We start from the raw sequence: 12,057 nt of genomic DNA, 5'->3' as shown, positions 1-12,057 counted from the left end.
GAATTAAACTTGCATGAGATTTCTTTTTAAATCGCAATAATAAATAGCCAAGTGAGTCACTGCCTGAAAAAACCTGACAGTAGCTACCAGATGAACAACGTATGGCTCCCGTCTGCTGGATACAGCTGGGAGAGGGTGGGAGGTTGGTGCTTAGGGATGAAGAAGGGGCAGCAGAACTTCAGCAAGAGCAAACAGACAGCTCCAAGCCCGCCTCTGCATTTCTCATTTCCATTTTGAAGGGGCTGATAAAGAGCAGAAAGCGAGAGGAGCCAGTTTGGTTACATGACTCAGGCTCAGCAACACATTAAATAAAAAATACAGAAGAAAAAAAAAAAACAAACCGAAAAAACCACAAATCCATTGCACCTCAACATCCCCGTTCGGGGTTTTTTCCAAGAACAACACCTCCGTATCCATTAGCTATTGTCTCCCTCTAGCGCGGGCAGAGCCCAGTGTGCCACGGCTGCAGCTTCCGGCCGGGCTGGAAACCAAGAACTGAAGCTCTGCGGAGAACCAGGGGCTCGCGGTGGGCTGGGAAAACACGCCAAGTACTAGCTCTACCTTTGCACTGATGAATCAGCTTCCCACACAGAACTTTTTTTTTTTTTGGTCTTTACATTTTAGCTCAGCAGATGCTCAGAGCAGGAGGGATTTCTTAGTGACCAAATGGGCAAGCTAAAGCCTTCCAAATTGGAAAGAGATCTGCCAGCAGCCGTGTTTTACAAAAGGCTGGAGAGGACACAGAGATGAAACAGCATCCACCCTCCTTCCTGCTGCCTCCCGGGGAACCATCATAACCTCTCTTGACCCTTCAGAGAATGGATTAGGGTTTGCTCAACTGGGCTGTTTGGGGGATCTTTTTACAGCTGCCTTTAACACCTCTGTCCATCTGTCAAAGCAAAATAAACCCCTGCACTTAAATTTCAAAACGAAAAGTCCTGCACCCTCTCCTGGGAGGATTTCTGCGCAGAGAGAGAGAAGGATGCTGCAGCAGATCTCCCTCCTTTTAAACTAAGCACTGCAGCAGCACCTTCATCCAAGAGAAAATCAAGAGGCTGGAGACACAGCCACATTTCCATCTCCACACTCACCCCACCTTTGCTCCTCCAAAGGCTGTGTCCAGAGGCTCTCCAGGCACTGCTGGCCCTTCCAGGAATGTTTCTTCCTTTAACAAGGCACCACTAGCATTTGCAAAACCATCTTTTTGAGGAAAAAGGGAGGTCGCTTTATCTGGAGACCGCAGTTCTCAATAGGACATTACCTGAGCAGGATGAAAGCAGCAGCTTCTCAACCTGGAACCAAACCGGGGACAGACAGAAGTCAATCCATCCTGTTCCCCTTGGTACCTGCACAACCCTGTCTCACCACCAGCCTTACCACCAAGGTCCTGCAAAGCAACTGCCCCATTTGAACACAGGGAAGGAGTCTCACGATGGAAGGAGTTCAGGGGTGCCCATCTCCGCACGCTCTCCAACCAGCAACGCACGTGACAAGACATGCAGGAAGGCACTGAGCACCCCCAGACTTGTTATCCACATAAACTGACAGAACTGCCATCTGCTGAGCCCAAGGAGAATGGGGAAACAGTTCCCCATGAAGATCCCTGCTGTCCACTGTCCTTCCACATGAGGAAAGGAGAGGAGGCAAAAAACACAGCCAACACATGGAGGAGCCAAAATAGGGTATCTGAAGGTTGAGCTTCTACCCAAGAGCACACTAAAAAGCAGACAGAAGAGCAGAAACTCAGGTCTGCTCCCCCACACGACCACCATAGCCAGCACCTGCCTCCACGACCATGCATTTTACTAAGTGACAGAGCTCCAAAGAAAAAGGAATTTCGCAGGTGAGGTGGCCACAGGGACCCTCCAGACAGGCAGGACTGTGATCAGAGCAACAGCACAAACACCCCTGGCCCAAACTTCCACCACTGAAGCTTGTGAGTGATGTTCATAAGCAGTTTTAAAACAGCCAAACCTGCACAGATCCATTAAGCTGCTACTTACCCAACAAAATAGGTGTCTAGCCATCTGCCAAAGGATCAGCCTCTGACCGTGACCTGGGCAAGCACGGAGACCCTCCAGGGTTCAGGTCTTCCTTAGATCCAGTTGCAGGGGGTGTCCCTGGCACTAAGAAATACTTCAGATCACCTATAAAACCAGTTAAGACTAACAGCATCTGAGATCTTTCTTAATGAAAAAACATCTCCAAGGAATGTGACAATAGCTACAGTTGAAACCCAAGGGTGACTTTTATGAAAACACTTTTTTTTTTTCTTTAACTCCAGTCTTCTCTCTCTCCATTAAGCTATTTCATAGCTCTCAAGAGGACTTGCATCATCCAGGAAACCACCGGGTCCACGTAAGGAAGAAACTTCTTCGTCTCCTGTCTGGCCATGCAGGGAGGTGTGACAAAGGACAAAAATACGAACAAGAAAATCCCACAAAGGCAAGACTGTGGAAAGCTCAGGGTGAGAAGTTTGACCCATTTCATGTCTGTAATTAATTCACTTTGGGCTCTGTTTTGCTGCCTTCCCTCAGAGAATCCCATCCTCATCATCAAGAACTAAGAAACAACACCTCCCCTCGCTTGTTAAAGAATCTCCTGCAGAACCGAAGGGTTCCTCTAAGCCACACTTGACAATCCAAAGCAGAGTTGGGCCACCTGATCTCCTCGTGCCCCCAGAAGAAACCCTGTCCCAAAGACCCTCCCCAAATTTATTCCCAGTAACAAGAGCATCCAAACTCCCAGAAAAATCTCATGTTTCTAAAAGCTCCTCCCCCTCTTACACTCTGGTCCCACAAATGAACGTGATGTGGAACCACAGTTCTCATGATGCTTTGCTGGAGGTTTTTTTGCATTTTTTAACATCTTAGTACCTTTTTTTTTTAAGGAAGTCTTGCTCTGGAGTTCACACGCATCCCAGTCTGCCTCATCTCAACCTTGTGCCCTCCTTCTTTGTCCAAAATCACATACACCAAGTGCAGCCTAATGCTCATTTCAGGAAGGAAAGAGGCAGGAATCTCACCAGAGTCATCCACATCAAGTTAAAAAAAGAGAACCAGAACACCCTGAATAATAGCATCCCTTTATTCGCTGACACCATTACAAAAACTGATTACAGTAGCAACCAAAAAAAAAAAAAAATAAAAGGAGTGTTTACTTGAGGTTGAAGTCAGAGGCAGCTAATCCCAAAAATGTAATTAAGTAAAACAGTGTACAACATCAGTATTAAAATGTTATATCCCGTTGGTGACTTTATCACGTTGGAGTTTTCTGAACAAGTTTTACTGAGCAAAATAAAAGATTATGTGTTTACTGTCTCTCCAGGAATGTAAAGGTCTAATTATCCAAACAGGTTTGGTTTTATTATAAAACTAAACTCTGGAGGTGTCTACAGAGTTGGGTTTTTTCTTTAAATCAGTAGTCTAACAAGGATTAGAAAAGACAAAACTCTGTTCAGTGTTTCTGACGAAGTAGAAAGGGTGAAAACATAAATAAGGCTTTAATTTGGCAAAATATAATACAATGCCTTCTGCTATCCTCAAATTAACGATTCCCCTGTGACTTCATTCTGCAAAAGAAACAGAAAACACCGCGTCAGCCCAGCAGTTTCCAAAGGGCAGTGGCTCAAGCAAATCTGCGCCTCACCAGCGCTTCGTTAAAGCGCTGGCCCACAACAAAGCCCTGAGGAACAAGCTGGGGCGGAGGGGGCTGAGCAAGAACGGGCTCCCAGAGCAGAGGCCGAGGTGCAGGAAGCACCCTCCTCCCATGAGACGGGGCTCACACCACTGCGAACACTCAGTTACCAGCCCTTAAGACCAGCTCTGCTGCCCACACTGTAGTGTAAGTGGCAGGAGCATCAAAAACACCTAAATTAGGGAAACTAAAAAATAAAAAGTCCCCATCCTTAGTAGATGAGAAGGGTTCTGACACTTCTTGTAGCAGCTCGTTCAGTGCCAAGGCTCTGCCAGCTCCCACACGGAGCAGTTCTCAACCCACCCTCAGACCCGGCTCACGGCACATCTGGCAGAGGCTCACGAGCTGCATCAGCTTCCTCAGAAAGTCTCATTGTCTTGAGTTCACCCGACCGTTTGCTAACTTTGGGTCATTTAAGAAGTTTACCAGCATGATGCAGTCAACCACAAAGGCTCAGCTTCCCAAGCTGGCTGTGTATTAAAATAAAAGCCTTGTTCGTGTGCCTATAATTGGATGAAGAGTTTGTGCCAGACTGATGCTGCAGATACTCATATCCCCGTGACCACAGCAAGCCATTGCTGCTCACTCAGGGAAAGCCCAGTGGGTTACTTTATATCCTCCATCCTAAAGCAACTGGAGCATAGAAGTGTAGACATTTTGCTCATGTAGCTGGGACAAAAGAGCCAAGGCACAGAAACGGGAAGAACAAAACTTTGGAAAACCTGCTGTGTGAAGTAGCGAAGTAGCAGGAAGGGAAGGGAGGAAGCGTTACGTGCCTAGAGAGGGACGTGGAGTGTGAGATTAGTCCCAGTTAACAGAGAGGAACTAATCTGGTGCCTACTAGAAGCTTTTGATGATTTGCATGTAGGAAGTCTCAGATTTTGACACCCGAGTTGTTAAATATGAACAGGGTCCCACCACCACAGACCGGACACCACCAGCGGCACCCACCTACTAGTTGGTAGTGTTCTCGTCCCTTTGACAGCATTTGGCTTACTGACACGAGCAGCTTCTTGAGATGACCTACATCCTGGTTAAGATTCACTGTTGCATTTAGTCTTTTATCAGTCAATTCCTGGAAGAAAGAAGGGGAAAAAAGAAAAAAAAAATCATTAAAACCTCATTTACCATCTAATTACCAAGAAAGCCTAGAATTAGATCCTCCGTATAAAATTACAACTGCTTGCACAGACGAGAACAATTCTTGTAAGCCAGAGGGTCGTGGTCACGTTTAAAGAGAACACAGTTCAAAATCTTCCAGCCCCAGCAGCTCTAACAACAAGGCTGCTGGACCACAGAGGACTCAGTCTGTATGAGCATCTACAGGGTGGTGGCCTCACCAGTGCTTTTTTTATTATTATTATTAATTTCTTTAAGGAGCTCAACAGTTTATTAATAGGGAAGTATCACAACTCTTTCCTGCCCTCGTCCCCAAAGTCAGTGTTGCTGAGCTAACAGTCACATAAATCCCTGCTTTATTACCTTTACTGATTAGCTCCTCCATGTACAGAGAACCCCACATCTAAAACTCATATTACCATTCCTTATTCAGCTCGTAATAACCTGTAGTAGAGCTTTCTCTCACAAACTAACAGCTAAAAATAAGTAACTCTGCCTCAGTGTCAGCGGTACAGAAGGACCCAATTCTCATCACGAGCAGAGGGGCTCGCAGGTGCTCGGCATCAGCCAACCCCACTCCAACTGAAAGCGGTTTTACCAACAGAACGAGCCTGATGAGTAACGCTGTTGCAAATCTCTCCCTAAGGTTTCAGGGAAATTAGAGTGAGTTCAGAGAGGGCCACTTTCCCAGCTCCCATTTGGCTGGAAAAGCCGCTGGACTTACTGTAATGCAAAGCGAACAATAAATCAAACTCAACTACCTGCACCACTACAGAAACTACTCAGGGCTCAGGCGAGAGAACAAGACATACATTGCAAAGCTCTTACTCAAGCGCAAATAGTAAACATTTTTCCACTGTAAAAAATATCACTGGGAATCTGTTTTAAGGTAGCCTTAACCTAATTTTACCCTTATTAAAGTAGAAAATCAGGTCTGTCAAGACTGAGACTTCACTCAGCAATCGCAGGCAGACTGATGAAAGGGGGAAAGGCAAATGCAATTAGCATCCAGGAGCAAACGAATGAATCGCAGCACTGACTGACAGTGAGTTCACATTAGCACAGAAACCACCACGAGCAGGAGCAATGAAGGAGCCTTTCAATTCACTTTCAGCCCTCATCTCCAGGAAGAGCTTTTCTCTCCCTCGTTTGCTTCCTCTCCTGTCTGTTTTGTGACTTCTCCAGTCCCAGAGGGTGTTTATCCATTAATTACAGACACATCCCCAACCCTCCTGGGGCCAATCCCGACCAGCTACTGATGGATTTGGGCTCAGCACATTCCTGTCACAGCTTCTGCCACCTCCACAAGGTGCAAGGTCGCTTTGCACAGTCGTTGCTGTGCCCCAGCCCCACATTCTCCAGGTAAGTGTGTCTCTGGGATATGGGGATGAAGAGAGGAGGAGGATAGTAGTGGGGAACTCCCTGTGATCCCAGATTCGGTAGAAAAAACAAGTGCTAAACTGGCAGATTCCCCATCACTGCGCTTTACACACGTGGCATTTTCAGTTTTCAACGAGAGAGCATTTTACACTGAGATTTGGGGGGGAAAAAAAAGCACATTGGATTTCACATAGGCCTCAAAATAAGTTTACTGCCTAAGCAAGCTGCTAAATACAAATTGCTTCCTTAAAGCCTGCTAAAAGGCATCCTTTACCCATCATTTAGTCCCGTAAGTGACAAGGAAGCTGATTAGAAAAACCAAATAGCTCGTTTTTAAATAGAAAGGAGTCTAAGGAAAACACACAGAATGTGTTTGAGGGTTTAAGCAAGCATCATTTCTCAATTTTGTGGGTTGGTTCCAGTACTCAGAAGGAACAAATATGCTCATTTTCAAGCATGTATTTTCAGGTCCTTCTTAAAAAAAAAAAAAAATAAAAAAAAAAAAGAGACACTGTTGCTAGGTGGAAGTGGCTGGAAGACTTTCTTTTTTAATCTGAGAGCTATTTTAAGGCTGGGGGTTTAGGCTTCTGGGGAGACAACTTTTTTTTTTTCCCCTAAAAGGAAAAGAAAAAAAGGCAAAAAAGGGCTTGGGAAAAAAGACAATGTTTCTAATTCCAGCCTATGTCAATGGCTACCTGTCAAGAGCACTGTGCAGATAATTAACATATTTTTACTAATGAAGGCTTAATTGCAGGTTTATTAGGACTGTTTTTCCACAATCCTGCTCAGAATAAAGCAATGGATATTCTGGGGGAAGCCTGGTTGGGGTCCTTGACGCTACAGCAGAGCGATGAATGAGCCAGAGGGTTTCTGCAAGTTAAGACTAAATCAATCACATCACACCAGCCTGCCTGGGCCGCCATAGGGTGGTGACAACCAGCTCAGGGAGGGGGGTCACCAGTGCCACCACCCACAAAATGCCACAGCTGACGGCATCGCACTTAGATAAGCAATAAAGGCATTGCAGAGAGGAAGCACTCTGGCACTGGTTTGAGGAGGGCTTTTCTTCTCCAGCCTGCTGCAGAAGGGACACAGGGCAGCCGAGTGTCACCGTCACCGACTGGGCCTTCTGCTGCTGGCACGGGAGAGGGCTTGGCAGATCTGCTATCCCCTCCCAGCAGACCAGCTCACAGGGGTGGGATGTCTGTGGTCTCAAGCCCAAGCACATCTCCAGCTCAGGCAGGGCAAGCCCACGATGCCGGGGTCCATCAGCAGCAGTGACTGATTGCTCCAGGAAAACCATCTCATTTCTGCTAATGACTATAAAGGTAAAGGGTTTTCTGCAGTACTCCTTAGAGGACTCCTAAGCTTCCTCTCGCAGCTGATGAAGCTACTTACTTTCAGTAGCTAAAAAGAGTCGATATAAATTATTTGTCCTATCAGGAAGTGCTCCTCTCCCCCTCAAACGACAGTGTTTACTTCCACTCTATCCATCAGGAGAAAATGGGTGATGAGTTCCATTGACACCACTTAACTGTGTAAAACGCGCTGGGAAGGCATCTGCTTTAGCATTTCCCTTCCCAGCTGCCCTCCAGAAAGCTGTTCCGAAGCTATTTTGAAGCTGGCGTGAACGTTCTCGTTTCCAAAGATAGAGAAGCCCAGTTACAAAGCCTCGACTCAACCACTTGCACAGGTTGGGTCTTTTTTAGGGCCAGCACTCGGAGTGCCAGCTTCACAAGGGGTTCAGCAACCATCTGTGCTCACACTAACCCACAGGCTCAGGTGAGTTACCTGCAAGCACGGAAACAGGCCACTCCAGACAGAGTTCACCCAGTTCCAGACCCTGCAACTGCAACACCACTCTAGAAGCTACAAAACACCATCATTCTGGAGCCGCCACAGCACAAGTCAGCACACAAAAGCCTGCTGCTCACTGAAGGTCAGGCCAGCAACCTTTTGCTGCTGGACCACATCAAGGTCAGCACAAATTCCCAGGAGTCAGGACCAGGTGAGGCTGAATTCTGGCACCTACTAGTGGCTAAGGACAGGTTCTCACCTACAAGCTGTAGGGGACCAGAAGGGTCAATGTTCTGGCAAGAGAAAATCTTTATCTTGGGTTTACAGGGCATGCAAGACTGCCTTCCTTCTTTAGCATTACAGATGTCAAGTGCCAACCCAACAGTTAGTATTTTAAGCTCATCAGCAGATTTACTTTTAGCTTCCCTTCTCAAAGGGTGAAGTCTGGGGAGTTTCCCACTGTTGCTCAAATCAAGTCAACAACCCACTAGAAGCCTCACATTCAGAATCTCTCGTCCTTTCCTCCTTGCAAATCTGTTCCATGGGAAAGAGGTCACGATCCAGATGACAGCAGAACACCCAATTCATCCTTGTGACACCACTCCAACAAGTTGTAGGACAGGAATTTTCATCAAGCCTTAATTTACCATCAGCAGGACATGTCCTGCTGGACCTCGCTTCTTAAAGTTCATCCCTCGTATGACATTTGCCTTGCCCCTGAGCATGGGCTCAAACCAAACACTCACCAAATCTGTGCAAACGTCGCTGTTTTCGATAACGTTGGCATCCCCAACGACTTTTCCAATTTCTCTCTCCAGAGATGCCAAAGACTCCTGGGCCTGTAAAGCAAGAGGAAAAAAAAAAGGTTGAAAAAACATTATTCACCAAACAGGGGAGGCACAACAACAAAGGCTGGGAAGCTAACCCCCATCTCTCCAAGAGCACTAGAAGCACAGGAAATCACTGTGCAGAAGAAAATCTGTTTTATGCCAGATTTGCTCAGGGGACCAACACATTTGTCAAGATTGACAGGTCTCCTTACAATGAGCATGTTGCACGTCAGCCTGCCTGCATGTGAGAGCAATTCTACAAGGAAGCTTTAATAGTCTCGTGTCAAGGCATTAGGTAAAAAATGTGTGGCAAATTTTGTTTTTTTTCAAGAATAGCAGTGCAGGCAAGTCTCCAAAAGGCCAATCACAGATCTGTATTTATATAAAAATACCATAAACATCAGCACATCTCCCTTCGTATGTTGGCATCCAACTTAAGCAAAATGTTTTAAACACCTTATTACAGCAAGTCTCCTTTACCTTCTCCCCTGCTGGCAGTGCTTTTGTGATCCCTGTCTCAGGACAAGACTTGCCCCACCAACAGCTCTCTCCACTCCAGCCCTGCAAGAACTTCCATACTGTGCATCTACTGCAGAAGGAACCAGGCGATATACAGTGTGGAGCCAGAGCTCAGCCACTTCTGCAGGCTGTTCTTGTCTCCATTTATCAATTCTACCAGGAGAAGTCTGGTTTTGGGGTGACACAGACAGCCCTGAGACCTCTTATGCTTAAAGATTTCCCACTCCAATCCATCTTGCAAGAGCAGCCACTGCGGAAGAGCAGAGGTAACCCACCTGCTTGTCTTGTCAAGCTTGTGTAGAGCTAACTTTAAAGATTTGCAGTCCCCTGGGTTTTAGAAGATTTGTAACCATGTGCAAACAGGCAGATGGCTTGTAAACTGCTTGTAAACCATTTTTAACCCACGGACATTTGAGAACAGATTTAAAAGCTTCAGGCTGTGGTGTGGGTGTGGGGCTGGGGGATGGGCTGGGTATCTTTAAATAAAGAATTATTTGTCAGGCCCAAATCACCACTGGCTCCCATTGGCATAAAATTATCATGAACAAGAGACTCTTTCAAGAAGGATAATTAAACAGAGCTGTTAGTTGCATTTTCATCATTTCAACAGACATGCAGGTATGCTGCACGCGCTCTTACACCTACAGTCCCAACCTCTTGGGGAACCAGCAAGTGGAGTAAAGACTCACAGTCTCCTCAAGCCACTCAAATCACCAAGTTTTCCAGCACTGCAAAACTACAGAACTTGAGGGTTTTGGTAACATTTTGATCTGCAAACTGTTCAGGATCTCTGCTTACCTTGGGCAACTCACCAGCTACCTTTTGTCTCTCGTTTTGATCAACTTTGAGTTTTGATAGTGTTTCATTCAGCTGCGTTTTCAGCTGCAAAATAGCAACAAAGAAAATCAGTTTCCCCTCACAGAGGTTTCTATCTGTCTGTCTCACGGATTAACCCAGTGCACACTGCAAAGGGAGTAAGGTTACTAACAATTACTGCACACACTGGATTAGTTGACATGTATGATGAGGTTTACAAGGACAGTCAAGGAACAGAGACTCCATCTGTAAAGATAAACGTAAAGAATGGAAACTACAGAAGGAAAGACACAGTTGGCATCGGCTTCCCTACAAGTGGTTTCAACTTTTAAACTATACTGCCAGTAGGAATGTTAGCCACACTGACACTAGGTAAGCTTCTCCAGAGCTCTTATCACAGAAGTCAGCCAGACTTCAACTTAATTCGCAGCAAATATGCAAAAATGGAGATTGTCATCTTCCTAATTCAGGCCAAACAGTCACTTTACTGCTGAATAAACTGAAAAGCTCTACTTGTCATCTTAATAAAGCACCACTTACTACAACTATGTTGACTTAACAAGTCTGTTAATGTCACATCAAAGCATGAATCACTGACAGGGGTATATTAAGTTGTCGATTTTGTGTTTAGGTTCAGTCCAAAAAAGTGAAACCGTTTCAGTCAAGAGGGATGAACACTTTGTTCTGGTTGCCCTTAAACTACAGCCTTCCCAAGGACCTGAACAGTTTTTGAAGAATATTTCGATTGCTCTTCAACACAGCAGATATAACCAGCCACAGCACTTAAGGCTTGAGCCTCAAACAGGAGTGCTAACAAGAAGCTCAAGTGCCAATTTTGCTGGATTTTGTGCCTCTGAAGTGCACTGTGCTAATGTTCACTTTTTCCTGCTGTCAGTCTTCTCAGGAGCTAGCAGGGGATTAAGGGAGCGAACAATAGGCTACTCAGAGCCCTGCATTCTCATTGATTCCAAACCTACGCGTTTATTTTCCTCACCGGTGGAAGGATTTCCCCCTTTGGAGCACCTGGACTGGTAGATGCTGGTGGTTTGCTACGTTTTGGGGTGCAGCTCCTCTGCAGTTTTACCTTCTCTCCTTGCTCACGTTATAAAATTAGCAGGGAAATGCATTTTGAAGTCCCACCATTTCTATTCCTCAGCCTCCTGCCTACTCCAAAAAGCACTCACACACACTGGACAGCATTCCTGAGCCATTTGCACGAAGGTAGTTGTTTACCGCCTTCTCACACTCCCACCAGCACAGCATCATCACACTGCAGAATCATGTTGCCCAAGCAGGGAGCTCAGCTTTTTAAGCTTTTGTTGTTAGAGACATAATAGATTGTTGCCTCATATTCAAGAGGTTGGCATTTACTGATTAACTTCAAGACCTGCATTCAATTCCCATTTCCCCCGCTTTCAAAACGAGAGGCAGGACGCTAATCAATGCTGTACCAGACATGTCAAGCCCACTGTTACCTTAGGCAGATTGTTATTGTGGTAGTTTTGATTTTATTTTTTTTTTTAAGTCAACTATTTTAGCCCAGTTACATTAGAGGCAGTCCTCCGGTGACGTTAGCAGCTCAGTCTGCAGTGACAGGTTGTCCCATCAACTACTCCAAAACCCAAAGACGTGGTGACAGAGACAACCTCCCCCAATTCTGGCTCAAAAGCAAGAAAGCACTGTTCAAACACAAGCACAGGACGGATCTGACTGCTCCTGCAGCCTTAAAACACACATCACTGAAACAAGTGAAAAGTGAGAGGGCTCAAACTGGAAAAAAACATGCACCTTTGGGTCAATAGGTCTGGCCTAGGTTAATCCAATTCCTTCTTGAGAAAGCCTGGTACAGGAGCATTAGTGGCTGGGGGGGGGTTTTTGGTCACCTACCGGCGGCGCAGCC

General features: G+C 45.9%; 1 protein-coding gene across 1 annotated transcript in view; it reads right to left on the bottom strand.

Annotated features, from left to right (window-relative positions):
• Positions 1 to 3,073: 3,073 nt before the first annotated feature.
• Positions 3,074 to 12,057, bottom strand: part of KTN1 (kinectin 1 (kinesin receptor)) — a 52,426-nt gene continuing 43,442 nt past the window's right edge. Inside the window, exons 40-43 of the mRNA XM_009871826.1 lie at positions 10,140 to 10,223; positions 8,739 to 8,831; positions 4,648 to 4,771; positions 3,074 to 3,571 (exon numbers count right to left, since the gene is read on the bottom strand). Of these exons, the coding sequence (XP_009870128.1) occupies positions 3,567 to 3,571; positions 4,648 to 4,771; positions 8,739 to 8,831; positions 10,140 to 10,223 (306 nt within the window). The 3' untranslated portion in view covers positions 3,074 to 3,566. The remainder of the gene's footprint in view (positions 3,572 to 4,647; positions 4,772 to 8,738; positions 8,832 to 10,139; positions 10,224 to 12,057) is intronic.

Source organism: Apaloderma vittatum, unplaced genomic scaffold, assembly GCF_000703405.1.
Source record: "Apaloderma vittatum isolate BGI_N311 unplaced genomic scaffold, ASM70340v1 scaffold21116, whole genome shotgun sequence".
In the NCBI taxonomy this organism is placed as follows: Eukaryota; Metazoa; Chordata; class Aves; order Trogoniformes; family Trogonidae; genus Apaloderma; species Apaloderma vittatum.
This window is presented reverse-complemented; position numbering and strand designations above follow the sequence as displayed.